Source organism: Camarhynchus parvulus, chromosome 8 (genome assembly GCF_901933205.1).
Source record: "Camarhynchus parvulus chromosome 8, STF_HiC, whole genome shotgun sequence".
In the NCBI taxonomy this organism is placed as follows: domain Eukaryota; kingdom Metazoa; phylum Chordata; class Aves; order Passeriformes; family Thraupidae; genus Camarhynchus; species Camarhynchus parvulus.
The window spans coordinates 11,373,220-11,391,421 of NC_044578.1; the positions used below are offsets into that span (position 1 = coordinate 11,373,220).

The 18,202-nt window shown below is 41.4% G+C and overlaps 1 protein-coding gene across 4 annotated transcripts in view; it reads left to right on the top strand.

The window, feature by feature from the left end:
* Positions 1 to 18,202, top strand: part of ST6GALNAC5 (ST6 N-acetylgalactosaminide alpha-2,6-sialyltransferase 5) — a 113,796-nt gene that overhangs the window by 43,529 nt on the left and 52,065 nt on the right. For 2 of the 4 annotated variants that reach the window (XM_030953484.1, XM_030953487.1), the window contains exons 1-2: positions 5,096 to 5,283; positions 5,921 to 6,142. In XM_030953484.1, coding sequence (XP_030809344.1) covers positions 5,218 to 5,283; positions 5,921 to 6,142 — 288 coding nt within the window. In that variant the 5' untranslated portion in view covers positions 5,096 to 5,217. Of the gene's footprint in view, positions 1 to 5,095; positions 5,284 to 5,443; positions 5,575 to 5,920; positions 6,143 to 18,202 lie in introns of those variants that run through there. The other 2 variants (XM_030953485.1, XM_030953486.1) reach the window with 2 other exon arrangements.

An 18,202-nucleotide genomic window follows, 5' to 3' on the forward strand; every position in this document is an offset into this window, starting at 1 on the left:
GGATGCCAGTGGATCCCCTTGTTGCCACAGTTTTTGCTCAGCCTGTCATCATAAGCAATGTTTGTGTTTGTGTTAGAAATAGCAGGAGACCTTTCTATTGACTTTCTAATAATACATAAAGAATTGCAAACCAATCCATAATGAGCACTTATTCTTCTTTGCTTCCTTTTTTGCTCTGATGCTTCATGTCTGATATTTGCTTGTTGAGGATTTTTTTTAAGTTTAGAAATTCTGTTGTGTTTAACACTTTGACTTCCTTTTGATGTAGTTTTTCTCTCCAAAGGAACAAACATACGTAGACTGAAAACTGAGCCCTTCAGGATCCTCCTAAGATCTCATATATTACAGCAAAGATACCCCACATTTAAATTTATCCAATCTCTCACCAAATCATAGTAATGATATCTTCAGTTGCTTGGGTCCATGTGTTAAATCTGTGCTTTGTTTATACACAGGATATATGACTTCCTTTTCTTATTTTGGTAGTGAATGGTAAAACAAAATGCCATGAAGGAGCTCCAGGTCATGCCTGTTTTGCTTCCACAACTGGCATTGGGTAAACTCCATCTCAAGCCTCCTGTGCTAATTTCTTAATCTTCAAAGTTTCTGACTTTAGATGAGTAATTCTGAGTGCACTGTATATTCCAGGATATGTCTTGTTTAACTTCTCCAAAAAAGTGATTAGAATGAAGCACAGTGTTTCATGTGTGGTTTTAAAGCAGATGAGTCAGTTCAGTTGAGCTAGACATTGTTTCTGAAACATCCAGCACCTTTATTTAGACTGGGGGGAAACTAAGAAATAAGAAGGAAAAAACCAGCAGATTCAGCAGATCTTATCTCACTATTTCCCCCTCCTGTTTTCATTTGCACTTCCATTTCCATGCAATATTTCATTTCTTTATGCATCTATCACTGTTTGCTTCTGTCAGAAGTTCAAAGGCAGCCTGCTTTCATAAAGGAGAGGCAGTATTGACTGATCTATAATATTGTTTCTACCTTTTTTGACCAATTCTCAATGCATATTTTGAGTTTTGAGAAGCATTTCATGAGTCACTGGGCAGTTTGAAAAATCTATAGTGTAGGCTCATTACTTTGCTGGCTGCTGAATGTTTTCCATTGGTTGTGTTGCAAGGCAAAAATGCAGCACTTTTTCTCAGGAAAAAGAGGTTAAAATTTCATATATGCATAAATAATAAAACAACACATGGAGGTGATATCAGTGTGATGTATTTCATTTTATATATACTTTTGACTGCCCTGCTGTCCATTACTCCACAAAAACTCCCATCATATTCCAACCTCCTTAGCACCTTTAGTCTTGCTTTTCTAGGTAGTCAGTCAAAAAAAGTCTCCCTTCTTTCCTCTGAAATGTGGCACTCCCAGCCATTCTCCCAAATGTCACTGGCTGCAGGCCCAGGACAAACACTGTTCTGTTCTATGCTAGTGATCATGGTTTAAGCTCCAGCCTCATGAGGCTGCAGAAGTGGGAGCTTTACACTTCCAAGTGAGCTCCTTGCCCCAGCAAGCAGAGATGGATAAAATGGCTGTAGGAGTTTATTTCAGTAGAGCCAAGAGGTCCAGCTCCTGGAGACAGATCCAGGGCTTCACAGACCACAGAATATAATGGAAATGACAAAATGATGCAACTTACCAGGAGTCACTTTTAGATTAATTTAAATATTTAGCAAATATTTTGTCGTGTTTCCTACCTATCAAATCTTAGTAACTCATTCTGCATTTCAAAGGCATAAGGATATCAAAGTTGTCCCGATACAGTTAACCTCACCCCTCCAATCTATTTTAAGCACTTCTATCACCAGTATTTTTCTGAAAAACACCTTCATACAGATAGTGTGATGGGAATGTATTTAAGTGCTTTCAGCACTCCTGCAGAGTGACATGCAGAACTCACCTAGAGTTTAACTACTTATATCACACCAGATCCCTTTTCTTCTCACTCTTTTGTGAAGGGTAGTAGATAAACAAAAACTCCCTTTGTCTTATTCTCTTTAAAATTAGGCACAGATCTAAATCAGTTCTCTAAAATATTTTTTCCAGCAAAAGAACCACACTGCCATCAATGAGTCGCAAAATAATTAAACATTTAAGACTGTCTGGGCTTTTGTTCTGAGGAGGTGACAAGGCTGAAGGGTAGCTGCAGCTTCCAGTTTAGAGGCATTCTGTGTACTGACTGCATGTGTAAACACTCTGCCTCTGGCCATGGTGGAAAGGAGACAGGCACAGCAAGATCACACAGGCGGTAGACAATGCACTTAGGGAAAACAACATCTGGATCATCCACAGAAACACCAACCATTGCCCTCATCCCAAATTCCACTGAATATTTCCCCTACCAGTTGCTGAGGTGCACTGGCATGGAGGCTCCTCCACTCGAGTACTCATTGCAGGCCAACCATCATGTGGAAAGTACGTTTATAACTGTGCATTATAGTAAGGTGTAAATGATGCTATATAATCTCTATAGGAACTTCATGAGAAATCAGCCATAGCTTGAAAGGGTTATTTTATATCTATTTAAGGAAATCTCTGAAAGACCAACTGGGCAAAAATGCATTACAAAAAGGTAGTTATTTCATACATCCAGACATCTCAGGGGAAGTTGCTGTTTGAGCGGTTTTATTTAGGAATCAGTGAAAGAACTCTGTTGCTCCAAGTCCATTGTCAGTTTTGAGAGATTTCTCTCTCTGCACCACTACTTCTTTCACAGATATCTCACTCTGCATGGATTTTTATGTTGTCATTAGCATCTTAGGTCCTCCTGAAGCTGCCACAAGCAGATTTTTATTCCATATGGCTATTTTGTCAGCCTGTAGCTTCAAGAAAGATGAAAATGGGAAGGGCAGGTTTGAAGAGGAGACAACCCAGACCATTCCATGTAGACGAAAAGCTCTCCTCAGTCAGATTTGGTTGAAAAGCCCTACTACCACTCTGCCACTTTTTCTCCTGGGCTAGGGAAAACAGCTGTTTATGTTTTAATCTGTCTTTACCCCCAGCTCTAAGGAGGAACAGAAATGCATGGATCGTTCATTATCCCTTGCATATAGAAAATAAATTGGTTGAAGCAGAAAGTCAAATGGACTTCAAGAAGTTTTCTGTATTGACTCATTTCCAAGTTGATTAAATGCTCTTAAGTGCAGCCTATGCTCTTCTCCTTGCAAATCTAGCTATTGGGTATACAGATTCATATTTACATGTATGCAGATTCCAATAGTGTTAAAACCCCCAAACCTCCAGATAGCTAGAACTATTAGTTCATAGGAATTTAAAATTAAATTAAATAGCTGGGCTGTTTTCCAGATGATTTTTAAAGTCCCTGTGCTTACACAAAAACCTCTATAGGATTTACGTTACACTACTGTATTTGTTTCAGTGAGCATTTGACTGCCAAGAATACGGTCTATGACCAAAATGGCAATCTAATTAAATATTTGACAAGCAGAAAGCTGGACATTATTCAAGTCAAGCATTAAATTAGAAAATTTAGTTTGTCTCCTTTATCAGTAGATTTTTAAATCAGCCTATTGTACCAAAACCCGTAAATTTAATGAATTTGGTCAGACATACTGTGTAACAGATGTCTAACATACAGCCAGGAGCCTAAATCATAAAAATGATGCTTCACTTTGGCACTGCAAAATATATATGAAAGACTCAGAAAGGTCAGTCACCAGCAACCTGCTTGCTGGTAGTTGAGAAACAGCACTGTAAAATGTATGAGCTGCCTTCTGTAGTCTCTTATAGGAAGCCTTGGAAAGCCACAGATAACTTGCTTTAATGATTCATCAAGTTGGTCCTTTGTTTCACTAATTTGAGTGTCAAGTGCAACCACATAATAAAGAATTACCAAGACCCGATAAGATTCTTCTTACATTGCTCTGTTTGTCTGAACAACTGGTACTGTTGAAACCAGACCTGCAAACCGCATAAACAGTGAGTGTGTAACTGGTGGCTTCCGTGGAGTGATAAAGCGTGTTTACTGCGTTATCCGCTGGTGAACCACACCTTCATGTTTCTTTTTCCTTTCTTAAAAGGCACTAATTGCAGCATGCTGTGCCCATGCTAGAGATGGCATTTGTTTCACTGTTAGTCCTCCAATGAATTAACAAAGATAAAAAATTGATTTCTATGACAATTCCAGCCTTGAGAAACGTGCTATTGTGACCGTGGTTGAGTTACCCTGTTGATAGTTTTCTCCTTAATATAATTTTTAATACCACATAGCTGTGGGTTACATGTGAAGCCATATATTAGAGCTACTATTTCGATGAGTGGTTTCAAGTGAAATAACTTCATGATTAGGAGATAGATTTTTTTAATGCTGTCAGTCTAGTAACTTCGTAAGAGATCAACCCTAAAAATGGCTTGTGTAGAAGAGGCACATTTATAAACGTGGAATTCCCACAGCAAAAGATATTTGTATCTGGGGTCTGATAAACTTTTCACAACTGAACTGTACACTATTAACACAAAGAAAGAATAAAAAACTTTACAAGGCTGCTTGTAAGAGTGGGAAAATGTCTGCCTTCAGAAACCAGAGAGATGGCATGGGGAGCAAGTCTGTGAGATTTCATTTTTAGGTGAAGAAAGCTTCTGTCAAAAGGGTCTGAAACCGGTTGTTAGAGCTTAGGCAAGATTGTGTGAGGGGATATTGTCAGCACCGCACAAGGAGGTGAGGGCGTCGATTTTTTTACTAACGTGAATTTAAAGTATTGCCTGATCGCTGCCAGCTCCAGGAAAGCCAGGTAGCGGTGGGAGAACGGGAAATTTTCCGCTAGGGAAAAATACAAATAATGTAATGTGAAGGTCGTGCCCCGGTACCACAAGCAGGACAGAGGCCTGGGCAGAGGGAGGGAGGGAAGGAAGGAGCTCCTGCCCCTGCTCCTGCTCGCTCGGGGCCGGAGGGGCGCCGCCCGCCCGGTGCCCGCCCGGTGCCCGCGGCGATCCCGCCGCTGCCGCCCCCCCGCGCCGCGGGCTCGCCAGCGGAGCAGCGCCCGAGCGGAGGCAGAAGTTAAACTTCCACCTGCCCTGAAGTCGCCGCTGCGCCGGCAGCAGGAGGCGGAGGCGGAGGCGGAGGCAGGCGGGGCAGCCGAGGACCCGGCTCTGGCAGGCTCCGAGGGTCCGGCCGAGTGTAATTCCCCCCTAATCCCCGCCACGGCGGCGCTTCCCTGGCCGAGCCATGTCTGCGGCTTCCCCGCCATGCCGAGCCTAGCGGGGAGCGGGAGGACTGGCGGCCGGGAGGCGCACAAAATGAAGACCCTGATGGTAAGTGCATTGTTGGCACGGCTCATCCCGGCTCCGGCGGCGGGGAGGAGAGCAGGGGAGCGGCGCGGAGCGGAGCTGCCCCGGGCACCCTGCACACGCTCCAGCCTTCGTCGGGCTGCATCCCCGCGGCTCTCCGGCATCGCGCGAAGGCGACCGAACCTTCGTGGCGGCGGCCAAGAACTTTCCGCCTGCTTTCTTTTATTCGTGTTGCTCGTGGTTTGGGGGTTTTGTGTGTGTGTGCGTTTTAAGGAGCGTACGGAAAACCGATCTGCCTAAAGGACGAGGCTGGAGGTATCTGGGCGGGGGGAAGCGCTACAGTCCCCAACACTCGTTAAAATGCACGGATGAGATGCCCAAAGGGGGACAGCGGCACGGGAATGAGAGGCGCCGGGTAGCCGGGCGCACGGAGGGGAGAAGAGGCGAGGAAGCAGGGCTGGGGGAGAAGGAGGGAGCCACGGGAGCGGGCTGGCGAGGCGGCAGGAGGAGAACGGAGGGGCTTCCCCAGTTCTCTCCTCGCACTTCTGCAGGGTGTCTGGCGGGTGAAACTTGCGGGTGCGCCGGCGGGGAAGCGGCGCGCCCCGCCGGGCCCCGCGGCGGGGGGAGCCCGCTGAGCCGGCTCTCTCTCTGCCCCCCGCAGCGCCACGGGCTGGCCGTCTGCCTGGCGCTCACCACCATGTGCACCAGCTTGTTGCTCATGTACGGCGGCATCGGCATCGGCGGGGGCCACCCGGAGCCGCGGCGGCGGCAGCAGCAGGTGGCGGCAGTGCCCAGCCGCCCGCCGGAACGCGGCCAGCGCCACCCGGCTCTGCCCGTCGGGGCCGGCCTCCTGGAGGGCTACATCAGCGTCCTGGAGCACAAGGTGAGCCGCCGGCCGCGGGACCGCCCCTCCTTCCCGGCCCCCTCGGGGGGCACCGAGCCCGGAGCTGCCGAGCTCTCCCTCCTGCCCCCGTGAGGTGCCCGGTTCCTCTCGGCAGGGTCGACGTGCCCTGCCTGCCTCGCTGTCGGGGTTGGCTTAAGCGGCCTCCGGGTGCCGTCGCGCCTGGCCCAAGAGCAGGAATTACCGGGGTCGGGAGTCGGGCTTCAGCCTGCGGTTGGGTACTTATGCAGTGCTGCTTCTCTTCTCCCTTGCACAGTAGAAAGGGGGAGGGAAAGATGAAGTGTTTCTAATGATGTATGCTGTAGGTACAGTACAAATGTATGTTTAAGATTGTATTAGTAAGGGTTAAAGGATGAGGTTTATTTACTGGAGGGCAAAGTCAATAGGTAGGTGTTTATTCTTAGCTCATTTTGTCATAGGAGAAAAGAAAAAGGTCTCCTGCACAAATGACCTTTTCATCCCCCCTTCTGGGAAGCAGAAGTTGTCACCCATAGTTTCCATTCTAGAAATTTGGGGCACTTCTTTAATGGTGAGCAAAATGATGTCCCTCCCCTTGACAGAGGAATTACCAGACTGTATTGTCAGACTATAATACTTGTTTACCAGAGATAGGCAGACTAAGCTTTGTTGGCTCACAGGACAGATGTAGTGGCATAAAGTGAACAAGGTGGCACATCTATGCCGAAGAGATACTCAAGCTTCAGTAGTTTTCTTAGGAGGCAGATTCCTCTGCTTTTTGTTTGGTGTTTGGTTTGTTGCTTTCAGTTGGAAATTTCAAGGTCTTCCTCTTCCAAAACCCCAGATATTGTTTAGTGCACACACATCTTGCAGTAAAAATTTACTTAAAAAAATAAACAAAAGGGGTGAGGATTCACAACTTTCTTATGTTTTCACATCAAGACGGACAGCCTTCTGAAAGATATGTTGTCAGACAACTTACTGGGCTCAGTTTGGAGGTACTGTGTGAAGGTACTAGTGACTTTGATATACAGAGGTTTTTATTGTTCCTTCTGGCACAACTTTCTATGCAAGAGTTATCTGTAGGGCTCTTAGCACAGAAAAATAGCACATGATGGTGCCTTGTAGGCTTTATTTGCTTTCTTACATGGTTCTCCTGGAAATTCTCAGATGTAATGCCTATAGAAAAAGCAAGTTTGGCCATGGGCTTCCTACTGTCTGACGTGTACTGTTGTAATTCTTTTGTTCTTCTTGAACATGACTGTATGATAGGTGTAGATAGATGTACACATGGTTGTTTTATCCAGCAGTAATTGAAAAGACATCTGTGGGCTTTTTGGGATGCATGTGTGAGTAGCCTTCTGATTCTGATAATACCTCACACTGGTTTCTCCAGACTCACAAACACCCCTCATTAACAGGCCATACTTAAAATCACTGTTCTGTTATTTTCCAGTGTTTTGTTGTATTTTGGAGAAAGATGATCCTTTGGTTTTTTAATATATTGTAATATGGCCCAAACCCCACAGATACTCTATTTCTGAATTTCATTTCACACAGCTTATGCCTCACAGTAATAATCTCCTAAAGGTTTAATAACTTTTCCACCTAACTTCTGTGGGTCAGAAAGAATACTGTGCTATCCCTGCTGTGTTCCCTGCTTGCTTTGTCTGAATTTAATGCACAAGAGATCATGCAGAGAGCTGTGCCACTGTGGTATACAGAGCAGTGAGGACACTGCATTACCATAAGGGGGCTGAGGAGAAAAGGGTTTTGTCTGTTAATAATGTATTTATTTTTGTAATTTTATTTGATAGTCCATGTACTTGTCACGGATTTACAATCCCAGAATAGACAGGTTTCACCTGTAATAAAAATGGAGAATGCAAAAAATCACAGAAATTCATGGTTTGAAAAAAGAAGGATGCAGGATTTGGGATGGTGAGAGAATGGGGAGAGAGCAAGAACTGAGGAATGGTGAGATGTATTCAGAGAACCTGTGGTTTGAGTGGGACATTGGAAACTGCAGAGAAGACAGCTTGAATAGCAAGTGAAATGAGGGAATTGGGGAAGTTTTAAGGATTGTGAAGAGAGCTGCAGGAAGAGAGCAAGGTGAAATTCTGTAGCTGTGAAAAGGACATGATATTTGAAGAGATGGGGCGATCTGGAAGGAGATGAGAAGTATCTGTTGTTTGAGGACAACAGGCTTGCAAAGGTAAGGCAGGAATGAATTCAGCAATGGTGCATGTTATTTTGATAGCACAGAGGTGATGGTGTGAAATGACAATGAATGGTAGATTTTTCACAGTATGGCTTCCTTAATTTCTATAGAATCTTGGAATTATCTGTCAGGTTGAATGACCTGAAGCTGAATGACCATTATACAAAAATCATCCTTGGTATGTGTTCATGCATGAATGACAGGTAGCAGTAGACTGAATGTCTGGATCATTCTTGTGCTTGTTTCTGGATCCCATAATTTGCTTTAACAGGAAAATCTCCTTTCATGTTCATGGTGTTGTACCCATTCTGGTGCATTTCATGAGAGTAAGTATGCACATATATGTAGGAGCTGTCTGCCAGCTACTGAAGTTAGCGATCCATAATCACAGTGTGAGTATTGACACATGAGCTGTGTAAGTATGTGGTAGTAAAGATGTTTCTCTTCAGGGATAAAATTTAACAATTGTCCTCATTGTAAAATATCATGTATTACAAATGTCTGTCACTACTAGCAATACAGCTCATTTAGTAGTGCCAGATGATCATGTATGGAGACTATTTGCCGGAAAATCTGGGCACTTAGTACTAAGTAACAATGATTTTGAAATATAGCCTGCAATATTATAATTACCAATTATTTTTCTCCTTTTATTTTATATTCAGTAAGAATTGTAGTTCCTCATCCATACTGTCAAGATAAGCAGGCAGTCTCTGAGGATACAGTAAAATATGTCTTTTTTTTTTACTAGGTTGAAGAGGTTTTTTGCATGAGTTTCTAGTCTTTGCTTTCATAGTTCCTGCAAGCCCATTTTTCCATGAGTCAAGCATCAGAGATCAGAACCCCTGTACTTAGCTTTAGTAGCCTTTCACAGTTTATCAGTGCATACTTAATTTTTGTTGAGCTGAATTCTTGGAACAAAAAAAATCAGAAATGCTTTGGATTCAGAGATGCAAGTGGATCCTTGTCATTTCGCCTCTCCATGTCCCAGAGTAACGGCAGTTGACAGACATTGTTGATGGATGTTTGAAATGAATAAATAGTATCTCTTTTTGTTCCCAATAGCTAGATGTTATATCCTAAAAAATGTCACATTTTGAACAGAAAATATGGTTTGCTGGTGGTTGTTATTGAGAGGTCAAGGACTAAAACGAAGGGAAGAAGTGGTGGCTTCTAGTTCAGGGAGCTATTGGCTCCTACAGAGGCACTTTGAGTGTAGCACTGCTTAGCTGCTGCATCTGCTCTGCAGTTAGAAAGGACGAGAGTCCTACACTGTCAAAGTGACATCTTTCATGAATTCTGTGGGTGTTATCCTGAAATTAAAGAGGTTTTGTGACTGGCATTGAGGGAAGCAGAATTATGCTCTTCTGTGGGGAGGCATGGGGATAAGCCTTTCTGTTGATTTATCATAGTGCTAGCAAGAAATTACAATGCTAATATTTTTTAAGCTATTACTGCATACAAATAAGAGAATGTTAATGAAAGTAGGAAACCTAGCACTATTCCAGAACTTGCAAGAAATAAATATTTAACCATTATATTACGATTCTGAAATGAATGTGAGAACATGTCTCTGGATAGTTAAAAGGCTTTTTACGCAGTATTGACTCAACAGTTGGTGCTGCAAATAAAATATGAGTTTGTCATGTATGTAATTGAATAATATTTCAAGCCATCAAGGATTTTGTTTCTTAGAAAATAAAAAAAAAATTAAAATCAATCCTGCAGTCAAAATGTATGATTTATTAGAAATACTTTTAAGTACTTAAAAGCAAATTGAGATCAGCATGATAATTTAAGTGATCACAATGATTTCTTAATTTATGATAATGTGAATTATCATATGCAAAGAAATCTTGATGATCCCTCTAAATTAATGCAGATCAGAGAATAGTGTAGTTAATGAAGTGTTTGAGGAAGAGTCATTCTGCAAATAGTGCTGCTATAGCTCCTTAATCTCTGAGTTGCAAGAAGTTGCTCTTAGGTGAAACTGCTTTTTTTTGGGATAGTAAACTTTGTGCACTTAAAATCAGGTGGGAATCTTGCCATGTTTTACATTATTTTTAGTAATTATTAAGTCAAATGAGTTTGGAATTTTAATTTTTACCTCACTAAACCATTGACAGTTTGGGGCTTGATGGTTTTGGGGGGCTTCACTAAATCAGCCTTCATAACTGAACATAGAGATGAGAAGGAATCAAATTATTTTGAAGGTTTTATTGTTTTTTTAATGAATTTATCACAGAACCATAATGTATCTTACAGCAAAACAGCTTGTCTTGCCTGAGGTGGGATCAAGCCCACAGAGTTAGGTAAACCACGTACTATGATTTTGTTACATGTTCCTATTTGCCCCTGAAATTCTCACCTGCAAAGGAAGGAACACAAACTTCATTATACAATTAAGGATATGATGGAGTTTTTATTATGTAAGAGATCCACAAGGGGGAGACTTTATTCTAGAATAACCTTGTTGGGGCCACTTCCCTCTGTCAGAGACCTGGGCAAGGTGGGAGTCCAAAATGCCCTTTGCTCAGTGCTCTCTTGGCTTCCTGGCTTTTTGTATTTTTAGGACCATAGTTACCTACCACTGATAAACTGTAGGTTTATTTAAATCCTTATAAAGTTGTCATCTTAAAAAAAAATACCATGACAGTCAGGAAATATAACTGAATAACACACAGGGAGCAGAGACAATTGTTTTTCCAGATTTACACAGCTTTTAAATAATGACTGTCCTGTGCTTTACAATTTCTTACTTTTGACTTACTACAGTAGTGTGCTTTTTCAGGCTTACCTTCATTTTGATGATCTTTGTCTAAAATTTTTAGTAGTTTCTGTGTGCACTAGCTGCTCACACAGGGCAATATAGAGCCCAAAGCAATGACAGCAAATTATGGTACATTTTCCTGTTTTCCATGTTGCTTGGCATCTCTGCAAGGAACCAGTAGTTCTAGCATGGCACTGCTTCTACTTAGAATATCTTGAAATATTTTTAAATGTTTACATGTAGGTCTCAGGTGCTGTATTTATTATATGAAAAAGGCTGTGTTCTGTATTTGGACACATCTTTTGTAGAATTCTGACTCCACTGTGTGCTTGAGAGAGAAATGTTAGCTAGGATCATAAGAAAGTAATGTTTTACAGTTAACACTATTGCCTAATTCTTTCTAAAACAAGTGCTGTTAAAGATAAAATCTAAATAGCAGGGGTAGTGTCCAGGCAGAGGTCAGCATCTGTTGCTTAAAAAAATCATCTCAAAAGAGCACAGATACTATTAAATATTGAAATGTCCCTGAAAACTGGAGGATGCTTGGTATGCATCTAGTGCATGATGTTGTAAATGTTCATTTATGTAGCGTGATGGATAAAAACCTACCCAACCACAAACTAGCCGTGTTCTGATAATTTCCTCGTGATTGGGAAGATAAAGGAGTGGCAATCATTGTTGTAATGCTGAAAACAAGAGAAGGTTTTGGAGTTTATACTGGGTGAAGATCTTGCCCTATGTAATTTATGACATTATGTGGTATGGCCTCATTCTTTCATAGAAACTGAAGGAAAAAGTTTATTTCAGAGACTGTTTCACAAGATATTGATGATTTATTTCAGTAAAAACATAAATAATAGGTAGTCAGGTTGACAGTTGATGGAGAATTGTGTTTTAATTTTCTCACATTTTAAAAAAGTCACATCTCACCGCAATATCTGATACCATATATTGGTCATGCTGTGTTATCTTATTGCACTTCTTTTTTTTTTTGACTGATTCTGGATTATATGAATTTTTCAGAAATTATCCTGATTTATGAAAGAAGAGTACATGAAGTTTATGAAGAATGAGTAAATACACTCCTTTTGGTTTTATGAATATCATACACATAATATTTTAATATGTGGGTGCTGTCTGTTTCCCTATCTGCTTACCTGTCTTCTTTTGTGAACATACAAAATTCTTAATTCAGTGGATATGCAGAATACTTTCAGGCAGGGAATTGGTGATACTTTGTCTGCTGGTGAAATTTGTTCAGCTCTCATGCAAAACCCCATAATTTTTTTTTCTCTTCACTTTCAGCATTAATTTCAATGACCACATTTGTATTTTTAGTATGTGTTGAAGTATATTATGTTTGATAACCATTTAAAGTTGCTATATTGTGAACTTCTTTTTCACATGATCTTTCACTGTGAGCATTCTAGGCTATTTTCATCTTCCTGTGAAGACAAAGTGTTCTTTTGAAGGTTCTTAATCCTTGGTGGAAGAAAGTCTGAACTAAATGAGATTTTCAATGACAGGAAATGTAATTTTTGCTCACAGCTGATGGATATCTCTCAATAGAGTTCCTTAAATTCTCCCTTTCTGCTTGTCCTGGGGCATAAGTGGATATTGAGTGGCATCCTAACTATGTGATATCCTCAAAGCAGTAGATTGCAGGTAGTTTCCTTTTCCCAGTGACCTTCCTTAGGACTGTAGCCTGCATTGCTCAGTAACGCTGTGTGCGCTGTCCTTGGTGCTGAGGTGGCACTGATAGGAAGAACCCGGTGCATTAATTGAACTTCTAATTAGGGCAATTATGATCAAATCAGCAGTCGTTTGGTGCTGATATAAGCAGATGTGACAGCACAAAAGCTACTTTGAAGGTGAGGTGAAGCATCATGGTATTTAACCTCACTCTGTTTCACCTCATCCCCACGCAATCTTCATTAGTCATCGCTCTTTCTCTAAGAGTTAAAACCTGAAGTACTAAGACCAGGTTAACCACTAAGGTTTTCTGTCAGCTGGAAAAGCAAGTATTTTCAGTTCAAAAACTGCTGTTAATTGTTCTGTATTGTCAATCCAAAAATAACCAAATGCAGTTAAAAATAGGAGTCACATAGGAAGTGAGGGAACTAGTCAAGGCTGAAGCTTTCTGCCTTCAGAGCATTTGTTTGCAACAGAAGTGCAAAATACAGCTGGGAAGTGGAGCTCTGAGGTGTCCCTTGATAGTCCATATGAAAGACAGAGCTGGGCACTGAGGAACACGTACACATTGCTATAGAGAATCCAGCACATTTGAACTGGGTTAGGCAAATCTGGCAAAACTTTGTGTCTGGGCTGTGTTCAGAGGAAGGAAGAGAAGCACACTGTGTTTATTACTTGCAGTAGTGAATACTGAATCCTTACTGAAACCTTGTGTGACAACTTCAGAAGAAGATTGGGTTATTTTAAAACACAGAGAGGGAAAACTGATACATTTAATAGATTAGTATTTTTTCAGAATGACAGTGTAGTATAAAGTGTTCATTGTTCAAGATAAGGGAACAGTAATGGGTTTATATGGTATACAGGCAGCATAGATCAGGTTTTCTTAATTCAGATTTAATAATATGGACTGTTGTAAGTAACACAGAACAAGAATGTATAAGTGTGTGTCTTGTTGAATACAGCATGTTAGGAATTCTGCAAAAAATTTCCATTACAGAATGGATGGCTTAGTTAGAAATAACCTGGAAGAGGAAAATGTTACCTAATAAACATTCAGTATATTTGGAATATGCATTTTTGTTTAGCAAATAATATATTTTGAATTTAGTATGTTATTAGCATCCTCAGGTGTTGGCATGATGTTAATATTGCAGAAACAAAATTTACTCTGTAAATTTTGTACTGTTAAAATATACGTTGCCCACAGCTATAGCAGGTCATGAAAGTAGATGTAATAACAGCAGAGTATCAGTCTAAGAGCTAGCTCTAAAGAAAAGAAAAATTCTACAGTGCAAATTTGTGCAAATGTACATCTGTACCAAGACTTGTGCCCAGGTATGTTAAAGGAACTCTTGTTATGTTTAAGAAATGGCTGGCTGAGAAACAGGGTACTTGAGACTGCATTCATCACTGTGTATGGGCTGCTTACCAGTTTGCCTGCATGAAGTTAAAACCTTTTCTCCCAGCTTGAGATACCAGGCTGTTTTGCAGGCAGTGACATGAGTTACAGCCAGGCTCATTCTCTTCTAAACTTTCTTGCCTGCATTACTGTTCTCTGTGGATAGACACTTTTGTTCCATTTCAATGAGCTTCACGCTTGTGGCTTGTACAAAACAGCATGTGAGAAAGCACATAACTACAGAATCCTAGAACCCTACCATGGTTTGGCTTGGAAGGGACCTTAGAGATTATTTTGTTTCACTCCTCACCTCACAATGGGCAGGGTCGCTTCCCACTAGACCAGGTTGTTCCGAGCCTTGTAGCACCCGGCCTTGAACACTTCCAGGGATGGGGCAACCACAGCTTCTCTGGGCAGCCTGTGCCAGGGTCTCACCACACTTACAGTGAAGAAGTTTCTCCTATTATCCAGACAACACCTATTCTCTTTCAGTTCAATCCCTTTTGTCATAGGATACAATGTTTTCTGCTTCAGCTCTACTATATTTCATGTATAGTACTCACCAAATGTAATAAAGTGAGGGATGTAATAATCTAAGAGTATGTTTTAAACAACCACAGTTGACACAGCAGACAGGAAGGTAGCACGTGGCTGTGGGCTGATGAAATGATGCAGATTCAAAGTCCGGCAGTGGCTGGATCAGTAAGTCTGCCTGGTGTAGTTTGAGACAGCCTTGTTAGCTTGAAACCAGAATAGTCACGCTGTATCTGAGCAAGTAAATCCTGGTCTTTGGCAGCCACATTTCTTCTGGAGCTGGGCTGGCTCTGCACTGTGCTTTCTGTAGCATTTGGGGTCAAGATAGGTGGAAGCTACATGTGGTGCCTGGGGAATAGTGGTAAAGACACGCCAACAACACATCTGGGCAGTTCTCAAGTGCAGTGCCAAGGACTGAAATTGCATTTACTATTCTACCTGTTCTTTAACTTCTGCCATTCAAATTATGTACACCTTGTATTTGGAGAGACTGAACCTTTGGCCACAGCAAAGGCATGGTTACAAAACGTGGTTTCCAAGACTTGTACATGGTCCTTATGAGAAAGCTTTTGGCCGAGTATATGGAAGCAGTGCTGTCCCAGCTTTATCATCAGTCTTAGTGCAGAGCTCAGAGGCTCACAGAGTATGTGCTGCTGTACAACCTGTGCTATCCCTTCCCTGCTTTCTTAGAGCTCTCAGTGTGACATCTTTGGGTCAGTCCTTCTGACACTTGGCCTCATTTCATCCATGGAGATTAAAATAATGTCACGTGTGCTCCTAAATTTGATTGCTGTCCATTTTAGTCCTAATGCTACTGGAAAAGGGTTAGTTTTACACATCTCAGCGTATTGGTTGACTCTAAAATAGAAACATAAAACCTCAAAATACAGCCAGTGTTCTGAATGCAGCTGCTGAAGCATTGCAGAGTTAGCACTGCCTGTCCTTGCTCAGCTCATCTGCCTGTGCCTGGATAATTGCAGGTGAACTCCTGTTAAAAAAAAAATGATAAAACATTAAATGTTGTATTTAGGTAATTTCTTTCTTAGAGTTTATATTCCATAAAATGGTCATTGTTGATATTATTGCTAACTATCTTAAATACATTTTACAAACAAAATGCCTATAACAAAGTCACTGATATTTCAGTTTTTTCACCCCCTTACGTATTCTCTTTGTAACACTGCTCCAGATTTCTTTCTGTTTTTAATAGTGATTCATGAGCCTGAGGAAGAATGAGACACTTTGTTATAATACTGCTCACATTATCCCTGAGAACTCCCTCGGCCGTGAATGGGACTGTACATAATACCCAGCCCTTCAGTGAGGGTTTGCCCAGTGCCAGCTGACATGATGTCTAAGCATATGTCAGGATGGGATTTTGCCAGCAGACAGGAGCACACTCTGCCCTCCCTTTGAGCTGGTTGGAGATGCACAGGCTCTGCTCTGGCAGCAGAGCCACTGCAGTTTGCCTGTTGCTAAGCCAGAACTAATAAGCTTGACTGAAAGGCAGGGTTTATTGTCCTGGGCTCAGCATACTGGTTGGTGTGGCTTTGTAGGTCTCACATGGAGTTTCTGTGAGTGCTGCACTCAACTCCTGGGCAGTGCTGGAGTGTGGTTGGCTGTGTGGAGCATGCTCAGTATTTGCCTGCATCTCCCAGAAAAAAACTGCTGGTCCATGTCCTGATGGCTTCCCAACTCTCCTTGTTTTCAGCCTCTGCCACACTGCCAGGAATTTTTTGCCTTATATGACTGGAGAATATAACTGAGAGTACTCTTGTCACTTAAGTTCTGGTCATTAGTTTGCCACATGTTTAGTACACTTAACAAAAAAGTACTATTTTTCGTAATTATTTTCTTGTACTGCAGCCTAATATGATAGATGATGTTGTGGATCAGGTTTTCAAAGTTTGAAATGAGACACTAAATTTGGTTCACAGAGCATCTGAGTCACCGCTTAGAACAAAATCTTCTGTTTTCACTGGGCAGATACTTGCTGAAGAAAAGATTTTAATTTCTTTGCTTTACAAAATCATGTTTGAGCATGAAGCTATGTGGTTTTTCTTGCTTGTAACATGCCTATTTCTGTATGTACAGGTTATTTAATTTGTAATGTTTGTGTTTTCCTTTGTCTTTTCTGATATTCTTACCATGTATATATTGCTTTGGAAATATTGACAACTGTATCTTAATTTTGGCCAGTGAAGAATTGTTGCTGATAGGATATTTAGTAATGTCTTCACTAACAAGAGACTGGTTTGCCTTTGAGCCCTAATGTTATTCTTTCCATGTGTAATTATCATATTAATGGATTTCATTTTGATTTAATTTTTATGAATAGCCAAAAGCTCTGGTTTTTACAAGTAGAATCAAAACTAGAGCTGCATTTTTGACTTTTGCTGTATCTGCTTTATGTCTCAGTAGCAGTGCAAAGAAGCAATGAACCTAGTTACAGATATGCTGAATATTCTTTCTCAGGGGTAGTGTTGATGTGTCCCTGATGGTTTAAGGGCATAATTGAGGTACTTTGTGCAGCTGGTACATGTGGAGGAGGGATATCAGGGCCAGGAGGGTATCTTTGCTGTTAATGTGTCTGATTTCTTCCAGCACAGTGAACCCTTTTGATCTGTAGCAGTTTATGTAATACAAAACAGCTTTCAGGGATCTTTAATTATGCCTGTGGACATTTTGAGATGGAAAGTGAAATGAGGCTTTAGAATCACCTTTCACTCCCAGCTGTGCTGATTTGAAACTGGCACAGCTTGTTACCCACCTGTAAGTGTAGGGATCATGCTCCTGCTCTCACGAGAGACCCTGGGTGTGCAGCATCCTGGGCTGCAGTAGAAGGTGTGGGTGGCTCTCAGCCTTTCAGTGCTGTCAGTGCTGCCAGGATGGAAGAGCAATATATCCCATACACAGACATCATATAAACTGTGACAGCATGTATCTTCAGATCAAATTGAGATTTGAGGCACCTCACAGGACCTGCAGACCTGTCTTTGAGGTTTTGTATTGCTAAGGAGCACAGTGAGGCAGCTGCACTAGGAGCACCTGGAATTAGAGTGTATGCTAAACAGAGACTGAGCCACTGTTCTTTGATCAGTGCTCTCAGACAGACTCGTACAGAACAAATTGAGTGATGATATGATGCATCACCTTTATTAGTAGTTCTCAGAAATGGTATTTTTTAATTATGCCACTTTCTAGGTACATTTTTCAGCATGTTATGAAGATGACATAGCATATTTGTAGTGCATAATGTGAAAAAAATGGTTTTAACATGAAAATTAATGTCCTAACATTTGAACTTTTGGGTATGTTGGTTAATTTTCATGGTCTGTAGCAAATAAGAAAAGAAGATTAATTCTTTTTGAAGGTGCAAGAGGTGATCTCATCCATGTTATACTAACTCCAAGGACCTAATAGTTATTTAAGTTCTCAAAACTTCTTAAAATTGAGTGCATTGTT